This window comes from Orycteropus afer, unplaced genomic scaffold, assembly GCF_000298275.1.
Source record: "Orycteropus afer afer isolate SDZICR_OR568_19922 unplaced genomic scaffold, OryAfe1.0 scaffold00311, whole genome shotgun sequence".
Classification (NCBI taxonomy): Eukaryota; Metazoa; Chordata; class Mammalia; order Tubulidentata; family Orycteropodidae; genus Orycteropus; species Orycteropus afer.
In genome coordinates this window covers 2,264,999-2,281,879 of record NW_006921898.1, presented here as the reverse complement: position 1 = coordinate 2,281,879, position 16,881 = coordinate 2,264,999, and the positions used below count along the sequence as shown (strand labels likewise).

At 55.6% G+C, this 16,881-nt stretch overlaps 1 protein-coding gene across 1 annotated transcript in view; it reads right to left on the bottom strand.

The window, feature by feature from the left end:
* Positions 1-14,047, bottom strand: part of NBEAL2 (neurobeachin like 2) — a 29,973-nt gene extending 15,926 nt beyond the window's left edge. The window contains exons 1-10 of the mRNA XM_007951752.2: positions 13,997-14,047; positions 5,146-5,234; positions 4,937-5,065; positions 4,756-4,837; positions 4,538-4,662; positions 4,254-4,336; positions 2,531-2,616; positions 2,147-2,429; positions 1,879-1,985; positions 1,251-1,331 (exon numbers count right to left, since the gene is read on the bottom strand). Of these exons, the coding sequence (XP_007949943.1) occupies positions 1,251-1,331; positions 1,879-1,985; positions 2,147-2,429; positions 2,531-2,616; positions 4,254-4,336; positions 4,538-4,662; positions 4,756-4,837; positions 4,937-5,065; positions 5,146-5,234; positions 13,997-14,047 (1,116 nt within the window). The remainder of the gene's footprint in view (positions 1-1,250; positions 1,332-1,878; positions 1,986-2,146; positions 2,430-2,530; positions 2,617-4,253; positions 4,337-4,537; positions 4,663-4,755; positions 4,838-4,936; positions 5,066-5,145; positions 5,235-13,996) is intronic.
* Positions 14,048-16,881: the final 2,834 nt, after the last annotated feature.

The window sequence follows — 16,881 nt, the reverse complement described above, 5'->3', positions numbered from 1 at the left end:
GACACTCATCCTGAGTCCAGGGTTCTCTCTGAGCAGCTTCACAAGGCCCACTCTGACCAAGGCCAGGGAAGAAACCAAGGCTGGGAGAGGGTAGGTCTCAAGAGAGCAGATCAACAGACGACACTCTCACTGCAGTTTCCTCCTGCCCCATTATTTTTGGGTGAGCTCACGGGCCCCAGGCCTACACATCCCCCCCCCAAGATAAACACACACATGCAGGCAGGCCAGCGAGTATCCATCACCCATGATTGACAGGGGTTGGGGAATTAGAGACAATCAATCACAGGATATTAGAACCAGAAGAACCTTCGAAACCTTTGAGTCCTACCCTGTCCCGTGCCTCCTAGAACAAGGTGGGATACCGAGCTCATCCTAGCTGAGCCCAATGCCAGGGCATGCTATTCAGTGGCCCTGCCCACCCTGAAGGATAAGGGATTAGGAGGGCTTAGAAAGTTTATCAGCAGGTGATGTGCCAAGCTTTAGCCCCATGGAGCCTTGGGCTCCAACTCTATCCAACTCCCCAAGTGACCTCAGGCTTCTTCCTCCCTCCAGGCCTCAGTTTCCTCATCCATAAGAGCAAAGGGGTATTGTCCCTGCCCTGCTTGCTTTGAACATGACAGAAGAGACATGCAGGCTCATAGAAAATGGTCCAGCCCAGTGGACATGTGGTGCTGTCACAGAGACAAGACCAGAGCAGAGCAGGAGCTCTGGAGGTCAGGGCCCAGGAGTTGAGCCACCACAGAGAGATGATGCCACACGTGGGGCCCCCATACTATCACCTGTAGCTGCCTACAGCCACCATACAGGGTGAAGGAGGGAGCATATCTGAGAGGGCAGGGGATTCCCAGAGACCCGCTTAATGCGGATGCAAGGATCCACAGAAAGATTGCCTTCTCTGTGGAAGACTGCAACCAAATTCCTGAGTATTTGGGCTTTGGTTTTTCCATCTGAGAAATGGGGATGGGTGCTTAAAAGTTTCGAAGGTTCCTGCCAGTTTGGCACGGCCAAACCCCAGCTCCCAATATTAGCACAAGGCAGGGCACCAGCCATCTCCTGTCCTGTTCCCTAGGATGGGCACTTGGAAGGAGAATGAAACAACATGGGGCACCCACCCCCACTGCTAGGCCATATCAGGCCTTACCCACATCTGCTCATCCCCTATTGTAGTGTCAGAAAGACTCAGCAAGTAGCTGCAGTGGTGGGTGCCCCAGGGAGGTGTGAGCCTGAGCTGGCCAGCCCCAGGGTGGTACCTTCTGGACATCGGGCTCAGTCAGTAACCGGGTAGCCAGGTCACTGTCCCCCTCAGGGGGCACCCAGGCCTGCACATACAACTGTGGGGGAGGGGCACAGGTAGAGGGGGCAGAGGAGAGAGAAGAGAAGGGAGATAGAGAAGGGCTAAAGTTAGAGCAAGACTCAGGGCAGCTGCCAGGGCTGTGCCTCAGATGGAGCCCCAGGCGAAGTGCCCCCACTAGGCACTAGGGAAGGGTACGGGGAGCTGAGTCATCCATGCCCTGCTCAGACGGATAGAGTCAGGAAGTGGGCAGGAGTGGGCACTGCATCCAAAAGCAGCTGGGCCTTCCTCCTTCTCCTGTATTCGGGGCCAGGGAAAGGGAAACAAGGGCCAGGACAGCTACTGCCCTGCTATAACACCTAATCCCATAGGGTACAGAACCATCCTAAGCCCCAGGCCCAGCCCCTACAGAAGCATTAGGGGACAGGCCCTCGTCTATGACCCAGCCCTCCCACTGAACTATAGGTAATCCCACTGGCCATGAAGCCCCAGCTGGGTCCAGCCCGTGTGCACTCAGCTTGGTACCCAGGTTTGGTTTCCCAGCCTCTGGCTCCACACTCTCCACCCCCAGCCTAGGCCCTGCCCACCTTGCTGTTCTGGATGAGGCGAGTGAGGTGTTCAAAGCAATTATTGCTGAGGAAGGTAGCTTGAAGCACTGGCCGGTCCTCACATGCCAGCATCATTGGGATGGCATCTGTGGAGGGGTCAAGGGTCAGGTTCTGCCCAATCACCCTCCCAGCGCCTACAGGTGGCCTTCGACCTTCTTCCCTAGGCTGCCCAGTCCAGCCTTCCTATCTTCACTTGGACCCTCCTCTCTGGTGCCTCCACCCTAACAGCCCAAGAACCCATACCCACCAAGCATGCTGACCCGCAGACGGACAAGTGTCTCTTCAGGGCCTGGGCTCGGACTAGTCGGCCAGTCGGCGTTAAGGATGCAGAAGTAGCCCTCGAGCAGGGCACGGAGCTCTGGCCCGCGGGGTGGTGTGCGGCTAGTGTGCAGGACATGTACTGCACCCACCAGTGCCTCCAGTGCCAGCGGCACTATGCGGGGCTCCTGGGTAGGCCCACGGCCCCAGCCCCGCACCACACCCAGCAGGCCCTGCACAGAGCCGGTGCTCACAGCCATCTGCCCATTCTCCTGCATGCAAGGGCAGACAGGGGCAGTGGGCGCAGGGCTCACCCAGCAGAGAGAGCCTGAGGCACCTGCCCTCCACTCCTGAGGCTCACATTCCAACATACCTTCCCTCCTGCAAGAACAGCACCAAAGAGGTGGATGAGATGCAACAGCAGCGTGTGAGGCAGGTGATCTGCACCCTGTAGGCTCTCTGGGGGAAGGGCAGAGCAGGACAATGTCAACAAGGTGGCTGGGGTGTAGATCCAAGGGGCTACACAAGAAATGAGTGCCCTGGGTTGGGGGCGAGGCAAGTAACGGGGACAGAAGACCCAATGTGAGGGGGGAGACCCAGTTCTACCCTAGGAGGTCTAAGGGGCCATGGTCCCGCCGTGTGGGGGGTCTAGGTGCTATGCTGGAGATTCTGAGGGAGACAGACTCCCTTCTCTGGGAGGTTTAGGGGGCTGTGGTCTTGCCTTGAGGGCCTAGCCACCGCCCCAGATCCTCAAGCCCCAAAGTAGGAGGGGATACCCAGGATGAATACATCTTCCACTTCCCCACAGTGACCCAGGGTTTAGTTTCTCAAATGCAAATCTGTTCCCTCTGCCCCTGCAACAACGGTTGGAGTCCACCCCTGCCCTGCTCTAGGAACCCCACTGTGTTTACTATACAGATGGCCTCCCTCCCCCTCCTGGGGACTTCTAGGGGCTTTCACAGACTTATATGTGAGACAGCCACCTGGCCTGGGTCCAGCAAAGCTGGACAGGAGGTTAGGCCATAGACTGAAGCCAGAGAACAGAAGGCATCAGCCTTCACATGGGGGTTGTTGGTGGGAACCAGGAGCAGGGCTAGCTCGACTAAGGTGGGATGGGTAGATGCCTCCCTATGACAGGACTTTAGAGGTAAGGCTTGAGAATGTAGTTAGCCTGTGAAGGAAGAAGGAAGTATAAGGGCAAAGACCCTGAAATGGGTACCTACTTGCTTTCTAGGAATAAGAGAATGGGAACATGTCTGGGAACCTAAATGTAAGTGGGGCTGGAGAGGAAGACTATGGGGAGGAAGAGGATCTGATCCTGAGAGCAATGGGCCACCACTGAGGGATTTAAAGTGTAAGAAAATCAGGTTTGTTTTAGGAAGAGTACCTAGGCTGTGAGGAAAACAGAGGCCAGGAGCTCAAGGTAGAACCAGGATTTGAGGTGGGCTGAGGGCAGGATGTCACTTGGACAGGGGCAGGTATGACCATGGCTCATTGGGGTATAAGATGTCTAGATATCTCTCTGACACCTTATAGAGCTAATGAGAGTCTGGAGTGGGAGTGACAGTTCCAGGAGGGGAGATGCCCCCAGAGACCTAGAAGAGGGTCACTAGAGAGAATAGTAAATGGTCAGAGAAGTGCTGGAAATTGGCTTTTCAGGGATCAGGTGGGAGTGAGAGGGTAAGAGATGGAAACCTCACCTGTAGACATTGTCCTGAGATAGGATAGAGACTGGGTGGAGGCTATAGGGGCAGAGGGAATGAACAGGGTATTTTACGATGGTCCAGTTTAGGGTTGCTGAAAGAATCCAGGAGATGGGAGGGAAGGAGGATGAGAAATGCTGCACAAGAGGGGTGGGGAGGATGCCCTCCTCCTACTCAATGGGAGGCTCTCACTCCAGATGAGGAAAGGAATTATTCATTTTGCCCAGGCATGCCCTTAACCTCCTCTCTGCCCCTAAACTTGACCTTTGGGAGGTTCCTCAAATTCCTCTGGCTCTCCCAGCCACCAATGCTCCCTCAGTCAGCTCCTACAAGTACTGGATCAGGGAACTGCAGGAAGGGGCCCTCGGGTCTGGGGCCAGGGCGAGGCCTGACCTTGGAAGAAGACGCTGAATTCATGGGGCAGAACGGCGGGAGGGAACTTGTATTTGCTCTTCTCCTTGGAGCTGATGACTTCCCTGGGGGGTAGGGGTGGGCAGGGGTGGGGTGAGGCCAGGCACTGATGATCCACCAGCCTGATCTTACCCCTCCTTTGCCTCCTACCCTCACAGGCTGGCACACAGCCCAAGCTCACCTCTACACCTTTGCCTTCACCCTTCCCCTACAGCCATACTCTCCCCAGCCTCTTCCCTGTCCCCTGCCAATGTGCTGGGTCTCACCCGCTGCGCTGGCGTCGCCAGGTCTGGTAAGGGTCAAAGAGGCCCTCACAGAGGAGCAGGGCATGAAGGGCCACGCTCTCCAGCTGGGGCCCACGGCCCTCCTGCAGTGGTGCTGGTCCCTTCAGCTGTGGTCAGTATAGGAGAGAGGGTAGAAAAGGAATTAGCCTGGCAGTGGCCACCAACTGCCCTTCCCACCCCAAGGTGGGGTCCCCCCTCACCTCAGCCACCAAACCAGTCAGCAGAGCCAGCACCCGGGGCACCAACACCAGACCCCAGCCTGCTTCTATATTCTCTAGGTTCCTGCAGAGTGAATGGTGGGAGACATCACAACGATGTGCCATTTTCTCTGGTCTGTGACTCCATATGCCCCCCATCTTGGAGTGGAAACCCAGGGCTCACCTGCAGAGGATGATGAAGAGCTTGAGCAGCAGCAGTGCCTGCTCCAGGTCCCCCTGATCCAGCTGCTCAGACAGCACGTGCAAGGCATCCAGGGGCAGCAGTGGCACCTCTGTACCTGCCTCTTCCAGCCTGCAAAGAGCGGGGTCTCTGGGGCATGAAAGTCCCAATCTCCCTGTCCTGGCTCTGCCCCTGTGCAGCTCCCGCCTTACCTGCGTGGCTCCAGCGAGCACAGTGAGATGTTCTTCTCGAAGGCATCCACAAAGGCCTTCAGCCACTGCTGCAGGTAATCCAAGTCCTTCTGTAGGCAAAGGAGTCAGGGGAACAGTGGTGAAGGGGAGAAGCAGTGCAGTGGACAGAGACAGAGAGTGAGTGGAAGGGGATACGGAGGACAGGTAGGGATTGGGGTACAGGAGTAGGGGAGAGAGAGTGAGAGTGGGTCAGAGAGGAGGGAGGACAGGAACCTAGAAGGTCAGTATCAGGGGATTTCGGGACATGATAACCACTCCTTCCAGGCCCCTCACCTGTTCCTGTAGCCTCCACTCCCACCTACCTAACTCTCAGGATCCTAGGTAGGCCTGACATGGGCAAGGGAGGTACCCAAGTATGCACCAGGCCTGGGGCATGGCTGTGGCTCACACTGGCACTGGGGCTGAATTAGTTTTCCCACACACCAGCTGCTTCCTACACAAAGACCTAGGTCTTCTCCCAGTTCAGCAGCCTCCAGAAAACCTTCCTTGACTGTGCATCTCAGGACATATGCACCACTGGACAGGCAAACTCATGCACATGCACATCTCTCCATGTACACATATACATACAGGTACACATACACATTTGCCTGGTATCCTGGCAGAACGCCCTGCCTCACACTAGGAACCTCCCCCTACCCTTGCTGGTTACCTGGACCCCAGGACCCAGAGCTGGTTCCATGGGCAAAAGGGACAGTGCCTGAGCCCAGAGTCTGGGCGCTGCTAGGGAAACTTTGGTGCGAACGGGAAACGTCCCCTCCCGCCCCGGGCCCAGGCAGGAAGCGCAGAGTCACGGTGGGGGAGGGAGGCCGCTTCCTCCCGGCAGACCGCAGGGATGTGGGGGGGTGGCTGGGGCACCCAGGTCTCAGCAAAGCAGGCTGCTGGAGGTCAGGGGCGGGGTCAGGACTTGGGGGCGGAGCTAGGACACAGAGAGGTGGGGCTTGCAGGCCAGAGACCAATCATACAGGCTGGAGGGCGGGGCCTAGAGGTCAGGAGTGGGACCTATTTAGGTAGGGGTTCTGACCCCTGCTGCTATAGTGCCCTTCATTCGGGTACCTGAATGGGGCCCTGTCCCTCATTCTCCAAGCTCAGGGACACATCCACAGCTGGCCCTATTCAGCCCAAACTGCTAAGTCCTTCCCTTGGCCTGGACTTGGACTCCTTCTTTCCTCTTTCCATACTCCCTGTTGGCTGGCTCCCTGTGGACTCCCATCCAGAGGGCAACTTTTTTTTTTTTTTTTTTAAAAAGGCAATGGTTAAAGCATTCAGCTGCTAACCAAATTAGCAGTTCTAACTATCAGCCTTTGTGGAAGAAAGATGAAGCAGTTTGCTTCCATAAAGATTTACAGCCCTATAAAGCATTTCTATTCAGTCCTACAGGGTCACTATGAGTCAGAATCAATTCGATGGCAGTGGGTTTGGTTTGATGGGTCCAGACCACAGAGCCAGGCCTGAATGGGCCCCAGGAGAGGGGTCAACCCTGGCAGACTTGATCCAAGCTTATGAGAAACCTGTGCAGAGCAGTCCACACTGGTTGGGTCTTTTCCATGTGCATTTTGGCCCATATGCAGAAGTCTAGGCAATACTGGGAAGAACTGGGGCCACCAAAGTGCCAGTCCACACCACTGGGATGTTTATCACCTTTGTAGACCTCTCCACCCTCTGCCACAACCTGCCTTCCTGCTCATCTGTCTATGCTTCCCCTCCCCACCAAAGAGCAAGGAAACCAAAACGCTCATACCCTAAAGGGCTAGAGCTGGCCAGGGCTTCTAGACCATTTCTTCTGAACCCCTCCCATTACAGATGGGGAAATAGAGGCCACAGAAAGTATGCCTCATCCACTACCACAACTTCAGCTACACCTTTGAGATGCCAAAAACCAGACATTTGTTTTAGGCCACCACCATTCATGGCTGCTGAACAGCTAATCCAAGCTGACCAGGTAACCTCTGACCCCTGCCTCAGTGACCCAACACCTATGTTCACCTTCAAGGCTGTCCCAACACCATCCTCTTCTCTTCTCCCCAAAACCATCCCCACTCAAGTCACAATCATATCTCACCCATAGTGCAGATTATTTTTGCCTGCTGCAGCTCAGCTGAACATCTGAAAGCCTAAATCTGATCTTGTTCTCCTCCACTCTTACCTGAGGATAAAAGCCCAGGTACTGACTGTGGCATTTGAGACTCCCAGTCCAACCAGTGCCTACTTTTCCAGCCTCTCCACCCATCCCATCTCTGATTCAGGTCAGCCTGTCCAGGCCTCTGTCCATCCCATTCCCAGTGCCTTCTGTGGTTTGGGCTTTCAGTACTTAAGAAGGAACTTCCCACCCTACACTTCTGGTGTCCAGCCCCTAGGTCCAGCCCTTCTAGACTAGGCGGGTCCCTTAGGCTCGGCATGCTCCCACTTTCCTTCCCTAGTGCCACACCCCCAGCCAGTCCAGTCTTACAAACCTCTAGCAGATTTGGGCTGGACTGGGTTCAAGAGTGGGGCAATCAAGGCAGCTGTACTTGGCTCTGGGAAAGATGGGGCAATCTACTTCCATAAAGATTTACCACCTGGGAGACCTAATGGGGGTTGCTATGAGTTGGAATCCACTTGATGGCAGTGGGTTTGGTCCTTGGCTCTGGAGGGGGCCTGAGGGGTCTGTAAAGCATGACATTGGGTGGAGGTGAGGGTGGCTGGATGGCCCACCTCCACAGGTGTCACCTCTTCTCCCTGGGAGGTCTCAGCCCAGCTCTGACCTGGACTTGGCAGCTTGAAACTGCAGTATTAAGGAGTATGAGTCCCTGGGCTGGGGTGGGGGAGGCAGGGGTTAGGAGGAAAATCAAGGCAGAGGGCCTCAAGCATGGTGAAAGCACTATGTGTGGAGACCAGAGCCAAAAAGGAGTGACTGTGGTGGTCAGTCCCCCCACACCATTCTCTGCCCCCGCAGGCTCCTCCCTCCCTTGCCACTGGCAGGGCTTGCCCAGCCTCCACCCCATCATCCCTGAGGGCAGGTCAGGAGCAGACAGCCACACATGCACACCTTCCTCAGGGCCCTTGGACCCACCAGTAAGTCCCCAGAGCCAGGGGAGAGGATTGTGGGAACAGATATTGGGTATCAATGTCCCTGGGAGAAGAGGTCTCATGGTCAACACTGTAGGGCCCACATACCCATACCCAACCAGCCTGAAGGCACTCAGCACTGGTGGGGAGGGGAGGTGGGGCTCCTAAGGAAGGGCAGGTTAGGCCTGAATAGTCCCTGGCATGGAACTGCCCCTTCCCCAGAATTCTGAGGTAATCCAGAAGGGCTGAGGGCAGGTAGCTGTGGTGGGGGAGCGGATTGGGGGCTGTCTACCAGGAAGACAGATCCCAATGGCCATATATTACTGAGCTGCCAACCATCTGTAACCAAGCTGCTGACATTATGCTGTCCCCAGACCTGCTTATCCTACCCCAAGCCTCACACCAGCCCTGGCCAACCCTGTGCTTCACCACAGGCCCAAGCCTTGCCTCAAACCCCCTACCCCCAACCCCATCACCATCTTACCCATGGTTTTCAATAGGACAATGTATGAAAAACGCTTAAGTAGTGCTTAGCACACAGTGGGTGTCCAGGAGACATCAGTCCCTGCCACCGCCCACCACTCAGTCACCCACCCTATCATAAGCTCCCTCGCATCTGTAGAGCAAGTTCATAGCCTCTCCCAGCATCCAAAGCCCTTCATGGGTGGCCCCCACTTCATGTCCAGTCTTGGCATCCTGCCCAACTCATTCGATGCCTCAGCTCAAGAGCACTATTTGCTGTCCCTCTCCCATGTTCCCACATGTCTGCATCTGCTTTGTCATCCATGTTTGGAGAGCAAATACTCCCAGCAAGAACAAGCACCTTTCCCAAGACCCACCCCTGTCTGGTACCCAGGAGACCCTAGTGGTTTAGGGTCATCAATGGCTCTGGAGTCCACTCCCAGTACTAACACTTGAGAGCTTCTTACTTAACCTGTTTCAGCCTCAGCTGCCTCTTTAAAACCATTCCTTTTTGTTTAATGGGTAAAAGTTGAGCTATACCCACTTAGCCTTTGGTAAGGGAAAGGTGAAAGGGAGTTCCACCCCAAAATCCAGGTGTTTCTACATTCCCAAAGCCCTCGCATTCCCTTCCCCACCCCACTCAATGACAGGTGAGTGCCAGTCCTTGGCTCAGGAGCAGAGCCAAGGTCTCCTGAGCCACTCCCCAGCTGGCTGTTCTAGGCAGGGCTACTGGAATATTTCAGTTTTGGTTGGGGTACAAAGAGTAAATGCAGCTCAATAGTGGTGACTCCTCCCAGTCCAAGCTGCCTAGGTGGTAGTGAAATCCCCATCTCTGAGACGAGGCAAGCACAAATGGGACAGGGTGGGATGGGGTCTGTTCTGGATAGCCTCTCCCAGTCTTAGGGACCTCCCCATTCACCATCAGGAGGGGGAGGGCAATGTCAAGCCAGAGCTGGCTTCTGGGTACATCAGGAGAACTGGAGGTCAAACTTTCAGGACCTCTAGCTGTTGGATGAGGCAGGAAGAAGGGAAGTATGCCAGGGGGAGAGGCAACTGTGGATAGTGCTCAGAGTACCCAGGTAGCTGGGTCAGTCTCTCAGATGAGAGGGTTTTGAGAAGATTGGACCTCCTGGTCTCCATAACAATTTCCAGGGCTTAACTCTCTCCTTGTCCTATCACTATGCAAACGGAGATTTCCTTCCAGGGTCCCCATAGTAACCAACCTGTTTCCATGGGTACCCTATACTTCCCCATCAGCATCCCAGTTGCCATAACAACTCCAGAGATTACCAGCCCCTCCTCAAACCTGGGCTCTGTGCTAATCTCCCCATCACCTCAGTCCCCCTTGCTTCAGTTGCCTTGATAATGAAGACAGGGAGGTGGATAACCCAAGTTGCCCCTCAGGGGTGGCAAGCATCCAGTAGGCTAGTTAACCTTCCTTAACCTCATTCCAAAGGAGCTCTGGTGGCATAGTGGATAAGGCATTTGGCCACTAACCAAAACGTCAGTGGTTCAAACCCACCGGCCGCTCCACGTAAGGAAGATGGGGCAATCTATTTCCATAAACATTTAGTTTTGGAAACCCAATGGGTGTCACTGTGAGTTGGAATCAACTCCACAGCAGTGAGCTAGGTTTTTTGGTTTTATCCTCATTCCAAGAGAATAAATTGAGGCCCAGAAAGGAACATGACCCAGCTAGGGTCCCAGAGGGAAAACAGGGCCTGGCCAAGGATTCCATGAGACTAGTAGAGTTCAACAGTCAGTAGAGAGGGACTGGGGGTGGGCAGATGCAAGGTCAACATCGCTCTAACCTGACCTCCTTGGAACCCTCCAAGTCCTCAATGTCATACCTGGAGAGATGGGTAAGTTTGACCTGGGCTTCCCACCTGTAACCTGAATGCTTGTCCTACCTTGATCTTTGTGATGATGAGTAATTTTTAGCCCTCTGTGCCCTCCAATGCCCATTTTCACTGGAGGGGCTATTGAGCAACACCACAGCCTTAACCTGAAAAGGGGCCACTCATTTGCATGCTAGGAGCTCTGGTGGCATAGTGCCTAAGGCACTTGACTGCTAACCAGAGGGCTGGTGGTTCAAACCCACCAGCCACTCCTCAGAAGGAAGGTTGGGCAATCTACTTCCATAGTGATACCGCCTCAGAAACCCAAGGAGGGGTTGCTGTGAGTCAGGGCCGACTCGATGGCACATAACAACAACAACAACATTTGCATGCTATTTTGTATAACTTTTACGTGCTGCCCAACTATCAGCCTGTCTGGTGCTATCCTCGGTCCCCTTATCTTCCCTGGTCCCAGGACCTACTCCCATCACATCCTCCCTGAGGAGGCCCAGGTAGATTGAGGATTCTCTGGTTGTGCCCCGACCCATCTGCCAGACCTCATTGTCTTGGCTACCCCTCCCTCCTCTCCTATCTCTGGACAATCTGCCTCTGATATCTCCCAGTGCTCTTGCTGTTCCTGTCCCCTCAGTCTTCAAGGCTCAATTCAAACTCAACCTCCTCTGGATCCTTTCTCTGATTGATCATTGCCTGGGGGCGGGGGCCCTCAATCCTGTCATTCGGCAATATTCAAGGAAGATCTACTAAATGTGAGATACTGGGAAACAGCGGAGTGGCAAGTACAATGAGGATTCAAATGAGAGTCTGCCAGAGTTGGGACCCAGCTTGATCTGGGAGAGACAGGGAAGGAAGGCTCCTCAAACAGGAGAGAGAAAGCACCAAGCAGAGGAAATAGCATGTGCCATCCTAGGGTAGAGTCTTGCCTGAAGCTAACAGCTCACAGGCCTAAACATTTCCTGGGTAAAGGAACACATGATGGAAGCTCAGCCAGAGTTCTGCCCCAAACTCATCCAATGGCCTTGGTACATTCCTGTCTTGGCCTCCCCCTCAGGGCCATGAGCAGGACCAATAGAGTGATGTCCAAGACCACTCCAGCCCTTCACTTCTCCGTCCCTTAGTGGCCACCCTGTGGCCCTCCAGTAGAGGAGAGCTTAAGGGATGTAGGAGGAGTGTGGGTCTGAACCTGGGGTCCACTAGGGAAGAGGAAAGGCAGTAAGGGGGATACTCCCTGGGTTCCCCACCCTCCCAAACCCACAACTAGGGAAACAGGTTTGCTAGCTGATGTCAGCTCTCACAGCTGAAGGGAGGGGCCACAGGTGTTGGGGGAGCCTTCTGGCTGCTTGGCTGGGCATTTGGCCCGTTCTAGCCTCTTAACACCCTCTTTCAGTTCTACCCCTTACCTTGCACTCTGTCCCACCCCACCCTACCCCACTGCCACCCCCCATGGGTCCCTATCAGGGCTCAAGGTAGCACAGAGCCACCCCTCCCAAGAAGCCCAGCATACAGGGGTGGGGACAATGTTCCGGGAGCAGGACCAGGCGGGCAGGAAGGCAGTGCTGCGAGGCTGGCCTGCGCTTCCTTTCTCCAACCAGCCTGGCCCCACCCGGCTCCTGGGTTTGCAATCACATCCTGGATTTGTTTGCCCAGGCCCAGGCTGCCCTGGGCTGCCCAGGCTTCCAAGGCCACAACTAGCCAGTCTGTGCCCCAAACATGCCCTATGAGAGAGGATCTGGGAGGGGAGAACCAGCACAGGTATCAGCATGAAACACTACTTGAAGGGGTAGAAGGGCTGACCAGATCCACAGCTCAGCTAGACGGGACAGCAAGAGGCAACCATACTGGAGACACAGTACTAGGGTACTCTACCAAGACATCCCACCCCCAACAGTCTACCACCTAGTCTGAAGACACACTATTAACATCCATTTTTCAGACTCATCACCTGGCTCAACTTCCCTTCACCTGGTCAGGGGTGAAGAGACAGGCCTAAGGACCTGCTCATGGCCACAGGGGCAGTCAGAGGCAGGAGGGCCAGGGACAGGTTTCCTTCCAGTATGCTTTGCTACTTTACAAGGACCAACCCTTGGAGATGGAGACAGAGAGGCTGGGGTGAGGGGGCCCAATGGGGCCAGGGGAGCAGGTGCCTTTTCTGGTCTGGGCTAGATCAGTCATACTAGCTACCCCTCTGCAAAATTCAGGCTATAACAAATTTACAGACAGGGAAGCAGAGGCTCAGAGGGGCAAAGGGCTTGCCCCCAGTCACACTGAAGAAAACCCTACTCTATGCACTGTATCCTGCTAAGGGCCTGAATCTCTTACAATGTGAGCAGACTAAAAAGCCTGTGGCCTCTACAGCCCAGACTTCTAGGTCCTTAGATTGGGCCAACAGCCCTGAGGAACTGTCAGCTGACTTCTTCATGGAAGGCCAGCTGGTCTGAGCATGAACTCCCCTGCAGTGACAAGCAGAAGAGGGGCACACAATGGTCTATTGTGCCCAAGGCACACCTGAGCCAGGAGCATGATGCCAGGCAGGTGCAGGGAGGGAGGCTGGTGCTAGGTGAAGCTGGGGGGGGGCGGGGCATGACCCTAGGATCCCTCCCTGCTGTGGGTGCAGAACAAAAGGGGAGGCCCATGTGTGTTAGACACAGAGTTTGGGGACACCAGGTTCTCAGCCCTGAGGGGACACAGGGTCAGAGTCACTCCTCCTCACCTTCTGAGGTGGTCTCTGAAACAGGGGTGGGAACTAAGAAGGAATGGGCCTGCCTCTTTTCCTCTCAGACGATCCTCCTGGCCTCTCCCCCAATTCCTCCCTCTTTCCCACCCTTGCCCTTAACATTAAGGTCCAAGGCAAAACCTTTTCTTCCGGCTCCTGCAGCAACACCCCTCCCCCGGGGGTCTGCCTACCAGCATGAGGGTGGGTGGGGCCGCCCTTATCACCATTCCTTCTCGGGTCAGGGTGATTCAAGTCTGACCTGTGGTAGAGCCCACCTCCCTACTGCCTGCCTGAACCTCCAGCCCACTCTCAGACCTGTCGGCCAGGACCACCCAGCGCGATAGCGCCCACAGGACGGGCAGCCCAAATGCAAACTGTGACTTTCCTCTCTCCCGACCCAGTTAATCTTTCTTTCTCTTCTGGACTCAGTTTCCCTATCTGTAAAAGGGGAAGGGCCTAGCTGTCCCTTCCCAGGGCCCTTTCCTTGGGCACGACTCAGGCTGCGCAGCCATCACCTGAGAGGCTCCCGAGAGGTGTGTGCCCGCCAGAGTCGTACTCCAGGTTAAGCGTCAGAGGTACTCGGCGATCCGGGGCCGCACACGTGTGTGCGGAGCTGGAGCGCGCTCGGTACGCGTGCTCATAAAGGCGGCCCCGGTGGCGCGGGGCGCAGGTGCAGCACGCGCGGGGAGCGCAGAGCTGGGGGTACGGCGGGCGCTGGGCGGGGCGGGCTCACCTGTGCGTCGTAGAGCAGCCACAAGTCGTAGAGCCGCTCCGAGGCGGCCATGGCCCGGCCCGGCTCTGGCTCCGCTTTTCGCCACCTGCCGCAGCCGCCACCTCCGCGCCGCCCTCCGGCTGCCCCCGGCCAGGCCCATGGGCGGAGGGCGTCACTCCGGGGCGGAGCGGCGCGGTACTACTGGGGGAAGTCCGCCGCTCTGGCCTCCGCGAAGCTTGCTCCTCCTCCCCGCGGGCCACTGCCGGGCTTCCTGCACTTCGCAGCGGCCGCCGCTGCCGCCCCTCCTCTCCCGGGACAGTGCGAAGGGCGGGGAGCCAGGTGGGAGGAGGAGCTTGAGGTCAGGGAGGCTCTGGAGGGCGCCCCGCAGCCCCGCCCCCTGCAGGCCGCGCCCCCTCGGGTATCTCTGAAGCGGTCAGTCTGAACCTCTGGGGTGAGGGTCCGGGTCTGGGATTTCACATTTGCCCTGGGCCTGGATCCTCCTCGGATGCAGACCGCTTGGCTGAAGTTACTGCCATTCGCGGGAGGGACAGGACCGCAGGCTGGGGAGAAGGGTCTGGGGGCCGGGTGGGGATGGCCACACCCCTCCAACCCACAATAATAGCAGCAACAAAGATGACCACATGTATCACATGCCAGATGCTCTTCTAAGCGCTTTACGGGGAGAAGTGCCCCGTAAAATTGGCCCCCTATTGTTTGTGGAGCGCGATGGGGGAGGGGATAAGAGACCAGCAAGACCAGCGTGAAATACCTCAGGAGCTGCAAGTGAGGAGAGGAGGGGGGCTGTGCCCTCCCTCTGACATACCTAGGAGCTTTAGACAATTCCAACTAGTCCCCTCCTCCAGCAAGCCTTCCCAGATCCTTCCCCAACTTGTTTCAAACTTTTCCTTTCTTTTTACCTTATGAAAGGAGTACCTCACTCCTGTTTTACAGATGGAGAAACTTAGGCCCAGACAAATCAAATGAGCACTTGAGCAGTGGGACTGGGGACAGAAAAAAACAAAAAAACACACTGCCGTTGAGTCGAACCAGACCCATAGTTACCTCTCCTTGGGGTTCCCAGGCAGTATCACTACAGAAGTAGATTGCTATGGAGTGGCTGGTGGGTTTGAACCGCCAGCCTTCTGGTTAGCGGTCAAATGCCTTAGGCACTATGCCACCAGAATTCCCAAGACCTGATCAACTCTCTCTGCCAGGTAAAGGCAATGATCACCCCTGAGCCCCTTTCCTGATACCAGGCAGGTCCTGCCAGGGGAGTGAATGGGCCCTGAAAGTTCAGCAGGGGCCAGATCCATTGTTGGCACTGGGGGGTAAGATGAGGGTCCAGAAAGAAACTGTCATAGAAATTGCCTGGAGCCCCCAGAACTTGGATGGGTCAGAGAAGGCAGAACTGGCCCCATCTCCCTTCTGTCCTACCTTCTTGGGCAGCAGCTTCAGTCTGGCTTTTTCTCTTGCCACACCCATCCTGCCCTTGAGCTGTTTCTTGAGCATCTATTGTGTGTACAGCTGGCATTGGCAGGGTTCCCCACCCACTGAGAGGACCAATCCAGAAAACCAAACTCACTGCTGATGAGTTGGATCCGACTCAACTCATAGCCACCCACTTCTTGGGTTTCTGAAGTGGTATAATTACAGAAGTAGATTGCCCAACCTTCCTTCAGAGGAGTGGCTGGTGGATTTGAACCTCCAGCCTTCTGGTTAGTAGTTAAATGCCTTAGGCACTACACCAACAGAGTTCCTCCACTGAGGGGAAGGCACTCAATTGATCCAGGTTAGTGAGGTCAAGAGGTAGAGAGAGGAGTGGACTGGGAAGGACCTATGGCACAAGGCCCTCTAAAGGGAATTAGGAAGAGGATGATGGGTATCCCCTGTAGCCAGCCTGGTAAGGAACTGCCCCAGGCAGAGAACAGCCTGGCTGAGGGAGGACATGCAGAGTAGCCTCATAACACATGACACGAGAGGGATGCCTGCCTTGGAGGGCAGGAGGGAGCATGACTTTGGGAAGCCGGACATGCTGTCAGAATATTGTGACTTCACCCTTCACCTCTGCCAAAGTGGTCTGTTATTCTGCACACTGATTAATGCAGGAAAGAAAACCCTGGTAGCTCCAGCCAGGGACCCTGCATCTGGTGGCCGCCTGCTCCAGTTGAAGCAAAGCCAAATTTTTCCTAAACTCAGGGAGGTTCCTTGGGGACCTGAAGACTCACTGGGTCCACATTAAGGTAGCCTTTCTCCAGGAGCGGTAGACTGACCCCCCACTCCAACCGGAACTTTAGGTGTCGGAGGTGGTGAAGGGGATCATCCTGTGAACCCGCAGGTAAAGAGGGAATCTAGCTAGGTCCACCACTGCGCAAGCTCTGTCTGAGTTGAAAGTGAACACTGAGAACCTGGGGACACTGAGGTACTTGAGTCCGGGATGCTACTGGCAGCTGGGAGGGAAGGGCAAAGATAGACCCTATATTTGGCTAAGGTCGGGATAGAGAACTAGGGAAGGTTTCTTGGAAGCATTCAAACCTGGAAAAAAAATCAGGATAAATGGGCAAGGACAGCATTCCAAGAGGCCAGGATGAGTGAGCGAGCTCTGGTTGGTCAAAACCAGGGCGATCGATGCGCTCTAATTTCTTTCTCTTAGGTCTGATTCCACTTGCTGCGTTCCCACTTATTGGCGTTGGGCCAATCGAGCCTTAGCACCTTTTACTTTGCGGGTCCCCGCCCGCTAAGTGAGTTGCCGGGGCGGAAGTGGGCGGGCCCGCCTATAGAAACTCATAATTGATTGGCTTTTAGAACTTCCTGCTTTCTCAGTTGCGCCTCTGGATTGGCCGTAAGACGTTCACTTACTCGCCTTGGGCTTGCACGGTGCAGAGCGAGCGAGGCGGGGGTCTGCGGGC